The following is a 20,285-nucleotide window of genomic DNA, read 5'->3' as shown; positions in this document are numbered from 1 at the left end:
TTAGGTTGCATCCCTTCACCACATCATTTTGGTTGTCAAACTTATTTGTCAGAAATTCTCTTGAGATTTAGTCTTCCGTTACAATCAATTTGTAGAATTACAGGACATGGGATTTGTCAAATTTGAAACCGAATGTGCTGTTTCCTTTGTCTCCAGTATGGTTCCAGTTTGAGAATATGGTATGCAAGCAAAAGAGAACCCATTTGCACTTTTTATTATGACCCCTTCAAACCCCTTGTGATGAGCAAACTAACTTCAAGTGTGAAATCACTGCCGTGCCTTTTACATTTTAAAAAGGCAACAAGTAATTTGAGATCAGGTAACAGGAATATGAAGCAAAAGCAATGCTGTATATTTGATTTGCAGTTTTTCTTCCTGCACTCATCAGTCATGAATCAGAGCTTGAATACTTCAGTGATGCTTTCTTCACAAATCACATTTTCTCCATGTTGTGCAGTCTAAACAACTTGATCCTCTAGTTGTACTCTTGACCTGATGCACTACCTTCTAAAACTGATGCTTGGTCTCGGGTCATTGCCCGAGATTCGGCACTTATCGCTAGAGATGATCCTCAACATTAAAGTTAAGTAAATTTGATGCCGAGGTTGACTGTTATTCTCTGCAGCAGTTGGAGGTCCATGGAGACAGGTCATAGTCATCATCTTACATCTTTGCAGACACACTAAGCAGATTTTGATGTATCAGAAGACTGTTTTAGCACTAGTCTGTGAAAGCAGGTAACAGTAGTAAGCTAAGGCACTTATTGTTTCTCATAGCCACCTCTAATAGCCACATTACAGTAAAATTGTAATGATTATAGTATGCAACTTTCATTACAGAGAAATATATAGTGTTGAAGTGCTTTAGCTTAACTTCATAAAAATGCAGTAAAAATAGTCGCCTAAAACTAAGATTTGGGTATTTGATTTACCACGTTATCACGATACCAAACCTTCTGATCCTCCAGTAAATAAAATTATGAATGAATCTAAGTGATTGTTGATATGCTAATAACATCATTGTTGTGATGTGATTTTATGTCCTTGATAATCATGCAGTGAACATATACTTTTGTGACAACTGAAGACTTATTTCAATAATCAAGCGGGGATGTTTAGTAATCTAACATAACCTTGAAGTCTTTACCCTGTGGTACAAGTGTTGTGCCAGAAAGAACACAAAGAAACATGTATTATTCTACATGAACAGAAATGTCCAGTGACAGATATTAATCTCGTGTCATAGAATAAAGTCACATTTAATAAGTCAGATACCAAAGGAAAATATTCATTTTCTTTCAATTCAGTTTCATTCATATAGTGCCAAATCACACCAACAGGTGCCTCAAGGCGCTTCATATTGTAAGGTAGAGACTCAACAATAATAAAGAGAGAACTCAAACAATCAAGCCACCACGTATGAGCAAGGATTTGGCAATAGTGGGAAAGAAAAACTCCCTTTTAACAGGAAGAAACCTGCAGGGGAACCAGGCTCAGGGAGGAGCAGCCATATGATGCGACAGGCTGGGGTGATGGAAGGAAAACAGGACAAAAGACACACTGTGGAAGAGCAACTGAGATTAATATCTCATAATTAAACACAGAGTGATGTGTAAGCACATAGTAAGTGAAAAGGGTGAGTGAACACAAAACACTCATGGGAAGCAGCCTAAAAATATAAAATCATTACCAAAAATTAATAGTTCATGGTAAAACTGCTCCATGAACTACATTGATACTATACAATATCAGTATTGTACTGCACAGCACACTACGGCAGTGTGCCTTTTCATCTTGTTTACTCAAACTTTTTCCTCTTCTCTCTTTTTTTCTTAATAATTTCAGCTAGATTATTTTGGTTGCCTGAACCAATCAGTTAAACAGAAATGATCATACAATAGAATACAGTAAAATAGAATAGAATGTATTGCACTGCACCTCTACGAGCTGTGTTACATTTATAATAGGACGGAAAAGCCAGAGAGATTGTACTTCTGAGTTTCAGGTGCTCATTTCTGATCTTTGTGGGGGTTTTTTTCTATCTTCAGAGTAGTTAGCTATCGTGTTACTGTCTGTTGAGATGCCATGCTCCACGTTACTTCCTTCTTGAACCGTTGCGTTTGACAGATAATTAACAGGTCATAATAACAGCTTGAATAAAAGCTACATGGTATTCAGTAGGCTGGAAAACCTATATCTTTCTTTATGACATCATTGTGGAAGCTGGTAATAATAATCTTAAATTACATGGTAGTCAATGTAAAAGATCTTTGTGTTTTTTTTTTTTCTATCTTCAGAGTAGTACAGGTCACAGATGCTAAAATCTGTTCTTTATGACACAGAAAGGAAGTAAATTTGTGCTCTAATTAGTCTGGTCTTTTATTTCATCTTACCATCTGGCTTTGCGTGTTTTCAATCCTCTGCTGAGCTTCCTTCTGTTTCAGAAAAACAGAATTAAATCTGACAAAATTTGACAATATCACTCTGAAGTATTATGTGTGATTTCAAAATACACACAGACACACACACACGTTGTGAGCCTGCAAGTATAAATAAACAAGAAAACTCTTGTTTAGATGCAAATATGATGGTTTAATTTTACTGCACAAAAACGAGTTCGTGCTTTTATCACGGGAGCTTTTCAATTCTGCCCTGTATTAGCTTTTAATTAAAGAACAGTGACTTCCCCAGATGTTTTATAACTTCAGTTGCTTACAATTACTCCACTGAATACTTTTTGTTTCTCACTTGAATTCAGATGAAAATGCAACTCATTTTTATTTTAGGGTTCCTGACCTTTAAAAAGTTTCCATGAAATTCTCTTGACAGGGGAATAAAAACAGATTCTGCGAACCCACTGACACAACATTCAAAGCCATTATGCATATGTGGGAAAGAAATTTAGTGATGTTCAGAAACTGTTGGCTGTGTTGGTGCGTTACAGCTCAGCCTGTAACGTGGAGAGCAGAGCTGGGAGCAAGATCAGTGTTTTTATTGGGGGGAAAAAAAGAAAAGTGAAATACAGAGAAGATGAGCACAACAGATAAAATATACTTTAGATAAACAACAAAAATAACGTAGTATCAAAACCAATATTTGTTTCATTCTGGAAATATTTTCAAATCAGACATAATCAAAGCATTTTTCCTTTAATAAGTCTTTTACCAAGAGGGACGCATCCAAGACACGAAAATGTGCTCAGAGGAATAAAACTATGGATTTATTTGAGAAAGATGGAGTCGGAAAGAAATGTAACACTTAGTAATTTTCTTGGATGAAAGAATGTATTATATTACCATTGTTCTCTCTTTTGAAACTAATCAGACAGATACAGACACTTACTGTGCCTGGTGTTATTCCACTGAATATAAAAAATACAGCACAGAAAGTCTCATCTGTCTCGCCACAAAAAGACAGCAGCAATAGCGATTGTGCCATCATGCAAATAGATATTCGGTGAAGACCACATGCAGGGAGGCTCATTTTGTTTCCTCAGTTGTTTGTGTGTACTTTGGTTTTAAAAGTATACACACACAAATGTTGGTAGCCTACAAGGTTACATGTGGAATATGTAAAATCGTAGACAAACAGCTGCGACCGAGGACAGCAGAAGGTCTGTAGGCAGGAAAAAGTGTCTGTAGCCGATCATTTAGAGGATAAATCTTTAAGAGGACTGCAGTGACTCTTGAGTGACTGTAAAAGTGATTTTAGGATGTGTATTGAGCGCCATTTGGCTTCCCCAAAAATGTGAGGGAAGAGAGGGAATCTTTCTACAGGCAGGCACATAATTAGCACTGTGGGACAATCACTGGTCTTCATAAATCACTTTAAAATCAGGAACATCTAAATATCAGAAGCAGTCACAACTCCAATTTGCTGGACATTTAGCCTGATAACATATTTGAGGCTCATATAAACAAATGTGGACGATAGGCACTCACAACATTTGTAATTCATCAGTGCCTCAGGCTTCTAACAGGAACACAGTGAAGGTGATATGTCTAAAACTGCCAAAACGTTCTTAGATTCAGTCATTTTAATGCGTCCAAGGTTGCTTTAAAAATAGTTCAAGTACAAGTGTAAAGTACAAGTGAAATGAGATGGCCAAAAAACACACAAACAAACAAACAAATAAATAAATAAAATGTATACATCAGGCTGCTTATCTAAAAAACAAATAAGAACACGACTCCAGTAATTCCTGCTCTGGCTCTTCCTGAAGGTTCAGGTGAAATAAAAGAAAAAAGTAGCACGAAAAAAGACTGCAGACAAAGAGACGTTTTAAAATGCTATTATTGCAGGTTATTACATCTGTTTGCGATGGAGTCGGGTGGATATCACTGTGAGCTGTGTGAATAAATCAATCTACAACTCTTACAAGCAGAAGCTTGTGAAATAAGGTTTGAAAACCTGAACTCATAGCGGTTTCTGAACCATTTTTGCAGAGTTTTTCAAAGTCTGTAGATTGCCATGTTTTGTTTTGTTTTCCTGTTCTTCAAGGTAGAGTGTGCTTCCTGAAACCAAAGTGCTGTAATGTGAAAAAGACTTTACCAAACCCTGAGTACTTTGTTGTGTGTACTTTGAGTCTCATTCACAGCTGCCAAAGGATTATCCAGTTCTTGGCTGTCCGTTAGCTATCGTGTTACTGTCTGTTGAGATGCCATGCTCCACGTTACTTCCTTCTTGAACCGTTGCGTTTGACAGATAATTAATAAGTCATAATAACAGCTTGAATAAAAGCTACATGGTATTCAGTAGGCTGGAAAACCTATATCTTTCTTTATGACATCATTATGGAAGCTGGTAATAATCTTAAATTACATGGTAGTCAATGTAAAAGAAACATGCTTTTTAAATGTGTGTTTATGAAAAAAAGAACTGAAAAAAAAATATAAAATACTCAAGATGTATTAATAATTCAAATTCCAGCAGAAATAGATCTTGAAATGGTGACAACATGTCAGAGAGGCTGTTCAGGTGGACATTTAACAGTGGTTAGAGCGAATTTTCTTTCACTAACTTCCCTCGCATATTTTATAAATAGAAAAAGCTTAATGTCATTAAATTAATATTGTGTCATCCACAAATATCTGAAAATGTCAAAACAGTTTCAAAAACATAAAAGATTCTGAACTGAAAAATTGTTCTTGGATATAAAACATCAGAACAATGAAAAAAAGTTTGCTATTTTTGTTTGATGGTGACGTAATAGTCCTCAGTCTCAAATTTGGGACTGCTGTGTCTGACATCCTTTTGGAATAAGGCGTAATGGTGCTAATTTACATTCAGTAAACAGTTACACAACCCAGTGCTTTGTGCACACTCTTCTGTTCTGTCTGCATTGCGAGTTTGGTAACCGCTTTCTCTTCTGAAAAGGTCATGTAAGGAAATAGGTCTTGGCTGACCTGAAGGTACAAAAGGAAAATGGATCTTGTGTGAACACGCACACACTGTGGAAGGAGTTTTATTCATTTCCCTCCAAGGTGTGTACGGTGAGAATAATGAAAAATTTAGGACAGTCTGTCTTCAGGTCATTGAGCTGCCTTCGTCAGATGTTTGGTGTTTTCTTTACACACATGCATGCTCTCAATCTGTCACTGGCCTGTATGACAACCTGAAACAGTCCCCAAGCACACTTTTCCAGTTCACAGAATCCACCCTTGCCTCCTTATCGCGTTATGTGTTTTACATATTTGCATACTTGAGTCTTTCCGAAGCAGCTCTGATAGACTCCAAATCACACACTGGGAAAATCGGAACGTCAAGAATAGCAGGATGCCTTAAGGCGTAAGACATCAGATTTAATTATTTTCCTCAACAAAAACCCTGCAGGTGCTCTTGAAACACAAAGTGAACCTAATTTAGAGTCCCATATAAACACATTAATAACAATTATGTATTATATGCTCCATATTTTTTATCCAGATCTTCTCTCTGCTCTTTGCAAATAGAATGTTTGAACCACAAGTGTGGGGTGCTTCCACTAATGATATCCCTCAAAATCTAAGAGTCGAAAAAACAACTGGAAAACAGGCACTTTGGGCAGTCTCAATCCTGAGTTTAGGTGAACGAAACTCCAGCAGCACTTTTAGTATACATACAATGTTTATTTGCTCCCTAACAGTCTGCCTTATATGCCAGCCCATAATAGAAAAATGTGAGACAATGTACAGATGTCAGTGCTGCAGTAACAACTTGGGAAATGTGTAACGGCTAAATCAGAGGTGTGGTTACACTTCACTACTTCTTCGAGTCCTCCCGGTTATGTATAGTGACGTTTTCTGTATGTGTGTGCGTGCAGGCCGCAGGGTACTCGAATGATGTCAAAACCTGCGGGTGAGCAGCTCTCCAGTACCACCGTCAGCGAAGCCTCTACTGCCATCACCTCTTCCACTGTGGACACGTCAGCCTCCAAGGTTAGTCTGTGGTTTCAGTCTTTACTTGTATATATGTGTGTTTGTGTGTTAGTTCCACATTTGTCGCTTTCAAACAATGTCCTTTCTTGATTCGTTGTGGACTGGTTTTATGCTATAAAAGGGTGACCATCCAGGCTTTTTGGTCTTTGAGTTTTGTCTCCTACATTTTTGTGCGGTAGTTAGAATATTTTCAAGCAGCAACAGAGAGGATTGCCTTGTGAAATTTTTAGCAATTATGAGGCTTCATGTCTTTGTCCTGTTTTGTGAGAGTTAAAGCATATGAATCAAGTAGTAGTAGGGGTTGCATTGGCAGTACTGGAGTCTTCAGTTAGTTAAGGTTGCCGGTTCGAGCCCCGGCTTGGACAGTCTCGGTCGTTGTGTCCTTGGGCAAGACGCTTCACCCGTTGCCTACTGGTGGTGGTCAGAGGGCCCGGTGGCGCCAGTGTCCGGCAGCCTCGCCTCTGTCAGTGCGCCCCAGGGTGGCTGTGGCTACAATGTAGCTTGCCATCACCAGTGTGTGAATGTGTGTGTGACTGAATGTGTAAAGCGCTTTGGGGTCCTTAGGGACGAGTAAAGCGCTTTACAAATACAGGCCATTTACCATTTTAACATCCACAATCAGTTTTGTGTTAAATGCACTGCACTGAAAAGCCAAGTAGTACGTGAGCCATCAATAAAGGTCTGTTAGCTCTGTAATAAACCTACGATGTTCTCTGCAGCTTGTTAATGAAGAAAATCACTCCATTAATTCACCAGTGCAAAGGCTTAAAATGATCATTAAACAAGAAAAGAAAACGATGCTAATATCTGAATATACCAACAAACACAGGTACAACCACTGAACACAGTGAGGCATGACAAACAGACAGAGATGTCTTTTTAGTCTGTGGTACAGGAGAAATCCATTCTTTAGAATCAGTCAAGAGATGAGCGCTGGTTATCCATGGCTAGCCCCGAGAATGATCACAGCAGCCTGGGCTAGTGGGGGGAAAACATTATTTGTGGCCAGTGACTGACCTGATTAGCAGCAATTTTCAGCTGATTCACAGCAAAACGGAATGATGGATGAGGATGAGAAAATGGAAATTAAAAGCTTTTTGCAGCTGATCTAACTCTATTATGGCCATGCAGGGATTTAGACCTGAGGTGTAGTTTGAAATGGAGGTAGAGGTTGTAGGTTTGCACCATGATTAAGTGCAAAGTTGTCTGCTGGTTAGCAAGATTAGGTATGTTTCTATGTAACATAGAAGTTGAATGCTAGAATTACACTTAATAAAACTGGATGCAAGGTGCAAAGATGCAAATGTGTTTTGTTCTTCTGTAAATGTGCATATTTAAACATTGAAGTCTATGGAGATGTAATATCAGCCTTCACAACCTTATTTTTATGCTAAAAATTGACTGTGTAGATTCAGACATTTGATTTAGTGAACTCAGTATTACAGCAGGCTTCATTGTGATTAGGATTACTCCTTTTGTAAGTTATTTATGGTATATAGTTGATTCCACATTCCTTCCAGTATATTGTATTACCACTATACTACATCAATGAAAAATAGATTTGGTCTGTTTTCATATCCCCCCTCTTCCCCCTTTTTCTTCTATTGGAGCTTATTTGTTTTTTTTGTTTTGTTTTTTTTTTGGGTTTTTTTTGGCAACATTTAAACTCCAGGTCTTCAGGTTTAAATTCTAGAATGCACACTAGTATTATTGCACAGTGATCGTATCTATGAAACAAAACTGAATTATGTTTGTAGTGGAGAAAGCACTTTTCTTTTGACTGTTTAACCTTGTTTTTGGTCGTCCTTGGCTCGGGCAATTTGCTTGCAAAATTACAAAATACTTGAAGCAAATCAGCACAGACAGTGCTAATGAATTCCAATTTGATCTTCCAAATGCAGATCTCATGCAGGATACATCCCTTGTCATCTGGTTTAGTACACCATAAAGATGTCCATGCCACTTTTTTCAGTATAAATCTTACACTTGGTTTATACTCACACATGTATGCAGCTCCACGGTGGCGTGAAATCTCATCCTGCCCTATCAACAGGTGCCTCGGGACCAAGATTGAACATGTGTCATCGTGTACGGTACAGAGATGACAGGATATCCATCACAAAGCCCCATCACCATTCCCACACCCAGTGTTTTTCTGGTCTGCAGCTCTCCCAGGTGCTCTGGCTCATCACCCCTGCCACTAAGCAGCCGGGAAATGGCACAGGAGCCTTATTCTTAAAAGAAAAACTCTTAACAAAAGAATCTTTTTCTCAGAGGAAGAATGAGTCATTCCTACCCCCCTTGCTTTGCGCACAATCTTAAAATGAATCCGTATTTTGAGTAAGTCACATCTCTTCCGCCTCTGACAAAACATCAGAGAAGCAGTGAGACGTCCCACTTTCCCCATGAGCTGTGTCTCGCCGTTCTCCTGTAAGCACTTGTGTTTACTGGCTGCATATTTAGTGATATTGTGTTCACAACTAACTTCTTTGGGATTTATCAAAGTCCGTGTCATTTAGACATTTCTGTTGGCTCCCAGTATCCTCTTATGAATTGTTTTGCCTTTATATGCCTCATTAATTCGCTGCCTCACTTTTGAAAGTAACTCTGCTCTTCAGGTGCTTCTTTGAGCATTAAAACCAACACATAATAGAAAAGAGAACGCTGCAGAGTAAAGAGCTGTTCTGTTACGGACTAAACACATATTTGAGTTCCTGCATTAAGGGGGAAACAACAAGAAAAAAGGAAAAAGTCAAAGTAATTGGTGGCATGACTGTAGTGTTAGCAACACTGATTGTCCTGATTGTAAAATAGATGTAAATTACTTTAGGGTCTTTAGGTTTGACAGGAGAGTTTGGCAGTCACAGATCTGCTTCGACCAAAATGGCTGACTAATGTAGGATAGTTTAGAGGGCTATCACCTGGGAGACATTGTTCAAATTCCATGTGAAGCTAAAAGTCAAGATGATTTATTTTTAGATGAATAGGCGTATGACAGCACTCATTGTGTGGAAGGGTCTTAGAACAGAGAGCTGCATTTTCCAGATTGAAGCTTAGTGCAATTTTAAGAGTATATTTTTAATTTGGGTATAAAGAAAATTCTTGAAATTAGAAAAAATCATTTTATATCTTACTGTGATGGAAGTGCAGCTAACAGACCTGATGATTACATTGAGATGCAGGAAACGCATTATGTCCTCTGAAGCTGAACTATATAGCGTTTGTCAAGCTAATATGTGACTCAAAGGTAAAATTTGTATTTTCATTATGTTTTAATTGCTGCCTAATTTATAAACACAGAGAGATTGGCAACAGATTGCAGGCAGTTTAAGTCAGTCTGTGCCGATGGCTCACAACTTCTCTGCAACGTGTCTCTTTTCAGTAGGGAACTCAACTCAGCTGCTGAAGTGTGTGTGTGTGTGTGTGCGTGCGTGCGTGCGTGCGTGCGTGTGTGTCAAAGGTGTCTCAGTAGCAAGAATCAAAACAAAATTGGACTTCATTTTGGTTCTTGCTTAAGTAATTTATGCAGCTACACTGCAGCCATGGTTAGAAGTATGAGCAGTCATTTTGGAGGCTCTTGAAATGATTGTGCACTATGAGTGTGAAGATGGTGCCTCATCCTCCTCGGAGGACTTGGAGGCTGACATGGAGAAGGCCTCAGACCAGCTCTGACTCATCTGAAGGTGAGAGTGGAGAGGAGATGGTTGAAGCAGTGACAGGATGAACTTCTCCATCTCCATATTTTGGTCTCCCACAAACGGAGCCACCAGCTATGCACTGCTGCTGATGGATGAAATCCTCCAGCAAATTGTGGCCATGACAGACATGCATGGGAAACACTCGGTGGCTTATGTGGACACAGAGGAACTGCAGGCTTATATAGAGATGCTTATTTTGGACAGTGTTTACAGGTCATAAAATTAATTAATTTTTTAAAGGTCATCTAAGGGTTAAGTTAGCTCGGCTTGACTCTTGTTTGTTATTCTTTACCACTGATTTGATTCATCGTACTGGTATTGCTCAGGCATCTTTCTAAAGGGAGAAGGAATCACAACCCATGTTTAATTACCTTACCCTCCCAGATATTTCTCATCTGGCTAGGGAATGGAGCCGGTAGCCCTCGGGTCTCAGAGGGACGTCTCTTGGCATTTTGGTTGTCTGATTGTGTACCATTAAAATAGCAAATAGCTGGTTTGACTCTCAGTCACACACCTACAAGACAGAGTGCTACTGTGCAGCAGGGACCACAGTCTGTTCCACAAAATTACATTCGGCCTAAAAATAGACCACTGCATCGTACACACACACACACACACACACACACGTGTAACAGAGAAAGAAATATCTCTGAAATACACACATAGTATATTTACAGATATGGGACTAGTGTGAGAGGACTGCGTCATCCTCTGTCAACCAATCCTCTCACTAATTACTGAGTGCATTTGTTTTTGTTTTCCAGCTACTGATGCCTCCCAGTGCTGCTACCAGTCCATTCACACGCTTATGCAGCCGTCATGCCAAATCTTTTATTATGCCAGCAGGGGAGGTGACAGGGTGTACATGTCTTACTTTATGTGTATGTGTATATGTGGTGCCGGGGGAACAGGCCTTCTTCTGAGGATTTGAGAGTAGAGGATGGTCTAATGAGATTTCTTGAATATTTGCACAGTGCACAAGTATGTTATCCAGCAGGCCGGCACAAACAAGAATGTAAGAAAGGTTTGTTTAGCCAAAGAAACTCCAGCACCCAGTATTACTGTATTACTTATTATACTGTAACGATGGTTAAGTGTTATTGTACATGTTGGTTATCTTTGCACACTGTTGTTGTTCCTTTAAGATTCATGTTTGGTTGTGCTGCAGGAAGTAGGGAGGGTGGTGTGGAGGAAGGGGAGGGGGGACCTGGGTTCTGTGTTGTGTGGGTGCCAGGCTGAAGAGAGGTGTAGCACGAGGGCGCTCTCCCCTGAGTTAGCAACCCGCTTGCTTATGTGCCGAATAAACGGACAAACTGAGACCCAACCGTCTGGTTCTTGTGAACGTTACATTGGTGTCAGAAGTGAAGAAAGAAAAAAGAACCCCAGAACGCCCGAGACCCTGTTGCCGGCGACGCTTGCCGTTACGAGACGAGGATGTTGCCGGGCAGGATTAAGAAGGAGACTGAGGAGAGGGAGGAGAGGGAGGTTCGTCCGCGCTCGCCCGCCCATGGAGTGAGGGAAACGGCGCTGCGGCTGTCTGCCGAGGCTCCAGGTTTGACTAGGCTCGGGAACTGTTTGCACAGCGGCCGCGATTCCGGCGGGAAGGAGTCTACCTCGCTTGGCGCGCCGTCACGTGATGTAAACAAACATGGCGGCGCCCAGCAAGCTGCAGCGAATATAAAAACGCCTAAGTTCAGCGGCAAGACGCCATGGGAAGTGTTTATCGCACAGTTCGAGCTGTTAGCTGTTGCAGCTGGCTGGTCTGAGGAACATAAAGCTCTCCAATTGGCTTTGTGCCTGTGTGAGGATGCAGCTGCATGCCTGCTGCTGCTGACCGAGGAGCAGAGGGGAGATTATAATGCTCTGGTCGGAGCACTTCAGAGGCGCTTCGGGCAGTATAACCAACCAGTGCTGCTGAGGTCGGAGTTCCACAACAGACGCAGATTGCCAGGTGAGCCCCTCCGCATTTTGGCCCATGAAGTCGAGTGCCTTTGCCGGAGGGCGTATGACAGCATGCCACCATCAGTGCAGGCGGAGTTAGCTCGGGACCAGTTCCTGCAGGCCCTGAGCCCTAAAGAGCTCCGCATGCAAACTCAGCTTGCTCGGCCGGCCACACTCAGTGCAGCCCTGGAGCTAGCGTTGGAGAGGGAGATGCTTGCAGGATCCTCTGGGGGCGCTGACGACGCACACGTGGTGAGGGCTGTGTCAGCACCTGTGGAACAGATGGAGACGCCAGCGGGCCTGTGCAGTTTGGTGCAGACAGCTTCGCTGCAGTCGCCTTCCCCTCGGGCTGGCCCACACCGCCGACCTCAGAGCTGCTGGGGATGTGGACAAGTCGGACACCTCATCAGGCAGTGCCCCAAGCTTGCAGCGGTTCAGGGAAACGCCCACGGGCCCGTGTAGGCGGGAGTACACGGGCCTGGGAGAACGACATCCCCACACCACCGCCACCTCCACCCGGTGCAGCCATCACTGTGGGCTGGACCCAGGTTGGCGGCTTTTGCCATGTTCCAGTGACGATTGCGGGGGTGTCCTGTACGGCCCTGCTGGACACGGGGTCCAATGCAACGCTGGTCCGACCCGATGTTGTCCCACCCGGAGCTGCTGTGCAACCGACTAATGTGCAACTTAAGACTGTGACCGGTGATCTGGCCCCAATGAGAGGGAGGGGAGTGTTCCAGTTCAAGGTGGGGGACCTCGGTGTGTCTTATGCTGCCTGGGTGGCTGACGTGCAGGACGCCTGCATCCTTGGGCTGGATTTTTTACGAGCCATTGGTGGTGTACTGGACTTAGGCAAAGGCTTCCTCGCACTCCCTGATGGGAAGAAGGTGCCGCTTATTCCCCCCCCGGTCTGCACAGCATCTGCCGCGGCGTCCACCTCCACCGCAGAGACCCCTGCAGACCCGCCAGCAGAACAGCGAGCGGAGGAGGAGGAGAGGCTCTCAGCAGTGAGGAGTATCTGGTCAAAGAACTGTGAGGGGCTGACTCCACAGCAGCAAGAGAGTCTATGGCAGGTACTAAAAGAGTTTAGTGACATTTTTGCCCTGAAAGAAAGTGATGTTGGCTTGACACACTTGGTAGAGCACGTCATTGAGACCGGGGATGCCCAGCCTATTAAAGTGCGCCCCCGCCGCCTGCCCCTGGCTCATCAGGAGGCTGCAGACAGAGAGTTGTGTGAAATGATGAAGGCGGGCATCATAGAGCCATCTGATAGCCCGTGGGCCTCCGCGGTGGTGATGGTGCCTAAGAAAAAAAGTCCTAGGATGCGTTTCTGTGTGGACTACAGACCACTCAACAAAGTGACGAAGAAGGACTCTTACCCCCTTCCCAGGATTGATGAGTCTCTCGACTTAGTAGCCGGGTCCTCCTGGTTCTCCACCCTGGACCTGCGGAGTGGCTACTGGCAGGTGCCACTGTCCCCGGAATCCAGACCGAAGACAGCCTTCTGCACTAACAGGGGACTATGGCAGTTCAAAGTCCTGAGCTTTGGTCTTTGCAACGCTCCTGCGACCTTCGAGAGGCTTATGGACAGTGTGCTGGCTGGCGTCCCACGGCAACGGTGTCTGGTTTACCTGGATGATCTTCTAGTGCACGGGAGCTCCTTTGATGCTGCCCTGGATGCCCTGAGACAAGTGTTGAGAGGGTGGCGGCTGCAGGCCTGAAGCTGCATCCCGACAAGTGCCACTTCATGAGGAGGGAGGTGGAGTTTCTGGGCCACAAGCTGGGTCGTGAGGGCATCAGCACTTTGGAGGAAAAAATTCACACCATTACCGAGTGGCCCACACCAGCAGACCAGAAACAGCTCAAAAGCTTCCTAGGACTGGCGTCTTATTACAGGAGGTTTGTGAAGGGCTTTTCCTCCATAGCCGCACCACTCTTCCACCTGCTGCAGAAGGACCGTGACTTCATCTGGACCCAGGACTGTCAGCAGGCGTTCAACACCCTCCGCAAATCGCTGACAGAGTCCCCAGTCCTCGCCCCCCCTGACCCCACCCTGCCTTTTGTCCTGGACACTGACGCAAGTAATGTGGGGCTGGGAGCTGTGTTGTCGCAGGTTGGGCCGGAAGGTGAGAAGGTGGTGGCGTACTTCAGTCGGGTCCTGAACAGGAGTGAGCGGCGCTACTGTGTCACACGACGAGAGCTGCTGGCTGTGGTGGCAGGGGTGAGACACTTTAAGTACTACCTGTGCGGCACAGCATTTGTTATCAGAACTGATCATGCTGCCCTTCAGTGGCTGATGTCTTTCAGGGAGCCAGAGGGACAGGTGGCTCGCTGGCTGGAGGAGCTCCAAGCCTTCAATTTCACTGTGGAGCACAGAGCAGGGACGCACCATTCTAACGCAGACGCCCTCTCTCGCCGCCCATGTGCTGCAGCTGGCTGCCGTTACTGTGAGAAGCGAGAGGAAATAGAGCGGGAACTCACGACAATAGACGGAGCAGCACAGCTCGCCTGCAGGGCTCTTCTGGTGGTGGATGCAGCGGAGTGGAGGGCACGGCAGGAACAAGACACAGACCTGCTGCCGGTCCTGCAGTGGCTGGAGAAGGGGGAGCAACCCCTTTGGGATGAGGTCACTGGGTTTTCCATCTGTACCAGGGGGCTATGGGCCAAGTTTGCAGCTCTCAGGCTGAAGGAGGGGGTGTTGGAGCGTGCCTGGAAGGATCCTGCCACGGGGGAGGAGAGGTGGCAGGTTGTGGTGCCAAGGTCGCTGAGGTCAGCGGTGCTGGAAGCCTGCCATGGGAGCACTGGCTCCGGCCACTTTGGGGTCTCTAAGACTCTCCGCCGCCTCCGCCAGGGCTATTACTGGGGTCAACAGCGGAGGGATGTGGAGGACTTTTGCCGGAGCTGTGATGCATGTTCCTCACACAAAGGGCCACAGGACCAGTCCCGGGCTCAGCTTCAGCAGCAACCAGCAGGGGCTCCAATGGAGCGAGTAGCTGTGGACGTCATGGGCCCATTTCCTCGCACAGACAGAGGAAACCGCTATGTTCTTGTGGCCATGGACTATTTTACCAAGTGGCCGGAAGCATACGCCATCCCAGATCAGGAGGCTGAGACTGTCGCTGATGTATTAGTGGAGGGGATGTTCAGCCGCTTTGGAACAGCAGAGACCCTCCACAGTGACCAGGGGCGTAACTTTGAGTCCAAGGTATTTGCTGCCATGTGTGAACGCCTTGGGATCAAGAAGACCCGCACCACCCCACTTCACCCCCAAAGCGATGGACTGGTGGAAAGGTTTAACAGGACGCTGGCCCAGCAGCTAGCCATCCTTACCTCAGAACACCAACGGGACTGGGACTACCATCTTCCCCTTATCCTCATGGCCTACAGGTCGGCAGTGCAAGACTCCACCCAATGTACGCCTGCCCTGCTCATGTTAGGGAGAGAGCTGAGAACTCCTGCAGAGTTGGCTTTTGGGAAGCCCCCGGACGCGCCAGAAGCACCACCAGGCCGGGACTACGCAAGGAAGCTGCAGGACCGGCTGGATTCTGCACATTCCTACGCCCGGGAGCAGCTGGCGAAGGCAGGCCTGCGCCAAAAGAGGAATTATGACATCACCACTAAGGGGAGGCACTTCCGTGCTGGGGAGCTGGTGTGGGTCTACAGCCCAAAGAGAAAGAAGGGACGGTGTCCTAAACTGGATAGCAGCTGGGTGGGGCCTTGCAGCGTCCTAGAGCGAGTGGGGGAGGTTGTTTACAGGGTGCAGTTGCCTCCTAGGGGGAGGATAGTAGCGCTGCACAGAGACCGGATGGCCCCCTACAGAGGGCAGTCCCTCCCCTCCTTTCCAGAGGGACGTGTACAGAGTGTCCATGACCCTGCTCAGAGGGGCCCCCGACCGGGGCTGCGTTCCCCTCCCTCGGACTCTTCACCCCAAAGCCCCGACGCTCCGCACCCACCTCAGGGGCTCAGGAGGTCAAGGAGGGAACGTAGGCTACCACCCCGCCTCAGAGACTGTGTCGTTCCCTCGGGGACGAGGAACTTATTGCTGGGGGGGCAGTGTAACGATGGTTAAGTGTTATTGTACATGTTGGTTATCTTTGCACACTGTTGTTGTTCCTTTAAGATTCATGTTTGGTTGTGCTGCAGGAAGTAGGGAGGGTGGTGTGGAGGAAGGGGAGGGGGGACCTGGGTTCTGTGTTGTGTGGGTGCCAGGCTGAAGAGAGGTGTAGCACGAGGGCGCTCTCCCCTGAGTTAGCAACCCGCTTGCTTATGTGCCGAATAAACGGACAAACTGAGACCCAACCGTCTGGTTCTTGTGAACGTTACAATACTTATTATAGGTCAGGGGGCTGAAATGGCACTGAATACTAACAAAATGTTAAATATGTCTAAGAACTGGCCTGTCAGGTAGGGCTGGGCCATATTATACCGTTCACGGTAATACGATAGGAAAATGAAATATCGCGATAGAATGGGAGTAAAACGCGCATGCGCAGTGCCTTTGTTTTCATACGCACATGGCTGATTGTTGAGTGAAACAGATGAAACAGAATTGGTTTGTAAAAATGGTGCAACTTCAGTGATGTGGAATTGGTTTGGTGTTTGTCCGTCAGATACACAACAAAGCACATTTTTTTGCAGAACATGCAAGCGGCCGTTGTTATTGTCATATTTGTTGGACTAAGATGCTCTTAAATCTGGGAGTAATCTGGGTCCTAAACTCCGTATTCTTCAGGTCAAACAACACTGCAGCATCACTGAGAGTTAAAAACTGTCTAAATTCTTTCATCTTTAATAAAACCATCAGCATTGCTGCTTTACCAGGTGTAACTATAAAGTTTAACTTCCAGGCATCCATGAAAACAAAAGTTATTACATTTAACGGAGTTAGAAGTTAGCAGGAAGCTAGCGGAAGTTAGCTTGCTAGTTTCGCTAGTTACCTAAGCATGATATAAGATAAGATAAGATAAGATAAGATAAGATAACCTTTATTAGTCCCACACGTGGGAAATTTGTTTTGTCACAGCAGGAAGTGGACAGTGCAAAAGTTATGAGGCAAAAATTAGAATACAATAAGAATAAATACAGTACACAACTGTACAGAATAGAATAAAATAAAATAAAATACTATATACAGTAGAATAAAATAAAATAAATATACAATAAGATAAAAATAGAATACAAATACAAATACTATATACAACTGAGTAAAAATACAACGATGACAGAAAGGATTATTGCACTTAGTATTATTGCATATGTATGGATGTGTGTGCTTGATCAGTTAAAGTCTTTATTATGGAGTCTGACAGCAGTGGGGAGGAAAGACCTGCGAAATCTCTCCGTCCCACACCGTGGGTGCCGCAGTCTCCCACTGAAGGAGCTGCTCAGTGCTGTCACAGTCTGCTGCATGGGGTGGGAGATGTTGTCCATCAGGGATGACAGCTTAGCCGCCGTTCTCCTGTCACTCACCACCTCCACTGGGTCCAGAGGGCATCCTAGAACAGAGCTGGCATGTTCTGACTGAGAGATTTCTGAAAAAATTCAAACGTACAGCTCTGCTATCACGTCCAACATAAATGAAGACGGGAAACTAAACAGCAGTGACGTTTGTAGGGTTACTGAAGTTGGGCTAGCTGGTATATAATGATGTGCTACGTGATCGCTAGCGACACAGCTATGTTACCATAACATAAACTGAAGCTGGAGGATGAACGCTAACTTTTTTCCACTCAATAAAAGTTAACGTGAGGGTTCCCGATGGTTAGGGACAAATGCAATCGCATGGCAGGATGCTGTAAATGGACCAAACTTCAGTCAGGAGAACAACTGAGATAATCCATCCACAATACAAGGTTAGTCATTAATATACTGCAACAACATGGGAATAGAGCAGCTGCCAGAGAATTCAACATTAATGAATCAATGGTACAGAAGTGGAGGAAGCAAGAAGAATGAGTTTAATAAAGTTTGATTTATCTGACTGCTTTGTTTCGCTTAATGTGCCTTATAATCCCGTGCATCTTATGGTCCGAAAAATACGTACTGCACACTGCAGTTTAATGTTGCAAAGCACCTCTTTTTAACTTCAGTGGATATTATACATGGTTATGCTCAGGATATGTCAGCCCATTTCTACTGGAAATGCCTTTTGGTTAAACTTTCAGCAAGGAATTAGCATTTGCACTGTTACATTTTTATAAAGCTTTAATGTACATAAAAACCAGCTTCTTGTTTAAGTGAAAATAAATGGAAGGTTGTCTTTTTGCGCTAGTAATGTTGTGGAGTTGTATTTTGTCTCGCATCAATTATATTGTCGGTTATATCGTTATCGCAAATTTTCAAATATATATCGTGATAAATATTTTTGGTAATATCGCCCTGCTCTACTGTCAGAGTATTCCTTACATTAAAATTTACCTGCTTTCAAGGCATTTTTCTTGCCGTTATCTGACATAATGATCTTCTGTCTTCTGTCAAAGTCCTTTCCTGTTTTAACAGTGTTCCCCTCACTTTTAAATACTGCACTACCTTCCAGCACCCCAAATCATCATGGGGTGTATCTGGGATGATCAGGAAGAGGAGTACAGAAGTCTGGTGAGGAACTTTGTCGCATGGAGTCACACAAACCACCTGCAACTCAACACCTCAAAGACTAAGGAACTGGTTGTGGACTTCGGGAGGTCCAGAGAAGGTCCACTGCCGGTTCAGATAGAGGGGGAGGAGGTGGAGGTGGTCAACAAGTACAAGTACCTCGGGCTGTGGGTGGACAATAAACTGGACTGGTCATGCAACACAGAGCACCTGTATAAAAAAGCCCAAAGCCGACTGTACTTCCTCAGGAGGCTGAGGTCTTTTAACATCTGCAGGAAGCTCCTGAGGATGTTTTACCAGTCAGTGGTTGCTGGAGTACTTTTCTATGCTGTGGTGTGCTGGGGGAGCAGCACAGCAAAGAGGGACTCATCCAGGCTGGAGAAACTGATCAGGAAGGCTAGCTCTGTGGTCGGCATGAAGCTGGACACTCTGGTGACAGTGGCAGAGAAAAGGACATTAAAGAAACTGCTGGACATTATGAACAATGCTGGGCATCCTCTGCACACGGCCATAAACAATCAGAAGAGTCTGTTCAGTGACAGGTTGCTTCTCCCCAAGACAAGAACTAACAGACTTAAAAACTCCTTTGTCCCACACGCCATCAGACTGTTTAACTCCTCTCTGGAGGGGAGAGGGAGGGGAAACAGGAGGACAAAGGAGGGGGGAACAACTAAGCTGTAGTGCCTCTTCACCTCACTGTACAATACCTTGTGCAATACTTTTTGTAAATAGTCAACAGTGCAATAGACTCAATACTTGAAATGTGCAATTCACTTGTATTTTTATTTTTTATTCCTATTTATTCTATTTATCCCCTTTGTATATTTTATTTATATTTGTCTCTGTATTTATATATGTGTGTGTGTGTGTGTGTGTGTGTGTGTGTGTGTGTGTGTGTATATATATATATATATATATATATATATATATATATATATATATATATAACAATTCTGTAACTGTAACTTCTGTCGGTGCTGTGCTTTTTTTGGAAGTCGAATTTCCCAGAGGAACCCACCCGAGGGATTAATAAAGTTCTATCTTATCTTATCTCTCTTATCTTAAATCTGCAGAATTTAATGTGCTAGTGTCCTGTAATTACTACCTGCACTGCAGCAGCTGAGCCAAAGTTAAAATGTCTTAAGTCAGCACCTCTATTATTATATATCCAAAATATTATTTCAGTTTATTTCATGTATGCTTGATGTTTTCCAGTTAGTAAAACTTTACTAAATATATGTAAATAAAAAAAACAAAAATCAAGAAAAAAACAAAATCACACAGTGGAAACATGGAGGTCACCTGGGTCCAAAAGTTTTGCCCATGGCCACCTAAATCTTATTAATCTGCCCCTGGTTTCACCCAGTGGAAGCTGGTATAAAATCTCCTTGGCTCTGAATGAGAATGACAGTTAATAGTAATATATTTACATAAATTAATTAAAAAGAATTTATGCAATAACCTTGGTTTAAAAAAACTTTAATATTGCACCTTCGAGTATTATAACCCAAAATGCAATATTACAGCTGCATAAGTTAGTTATGATATTCAAGGTCATCTTAACCTCCTAGGACCTGGCGTCCACATATATGGACATCACATTTTGGGTTATTTAGTCCAAAATACTCAATTTTGCTCTA

The 20,285-nt window shown here is 43.9% G+C and overlaps 1 protein-coding gene across 11 annotated transcripts in view; it reads left to right on the top strand.

Moving 5' to 3' along the window:
* The window catches only part of LOC113026380 (pleckstrin homology domain-containing family A member 7-like), a 150,312-nt gene that overhangs the window by 85,847 nt on the left and 44,180 nt on the right, over positions 1-20,285 (top strand). For all 11 annotated transcript variants that reach the window (XM_026175117.2, XM_026175109.2, XM_080303767.1 and 8 more), the window contains one exon: positions 6,301-6,415. In XM_026175117.2, the coding sequence (XP_026030902.2) occupies positions 6,301-6,415 (115 nt within the window). The remainder of the gene's footprint in view (positions 1-6,300; positions 6,416-20,285) is intronic.

Source organism: Astatotilapia calliptera, chromosome 7 (genome assembly GCF_964374335.1).
Source record: "Astatotilapia calliptera chromosome 7, fAstCal68.1, whole genome shotgun sequence".
Taxonomy (NCBI): Eukaryota; Metazoa; Chordata; class Actinopteri; order Cichliformes; family Cichlidae; genus Astatotilapia; species Astatotilapia calliptera.
The sequence above is the reverse complement of the archived record's forward strand: the minus strand, read 5'-3'. Positions and strand labels throughout refer to the sequence as shown.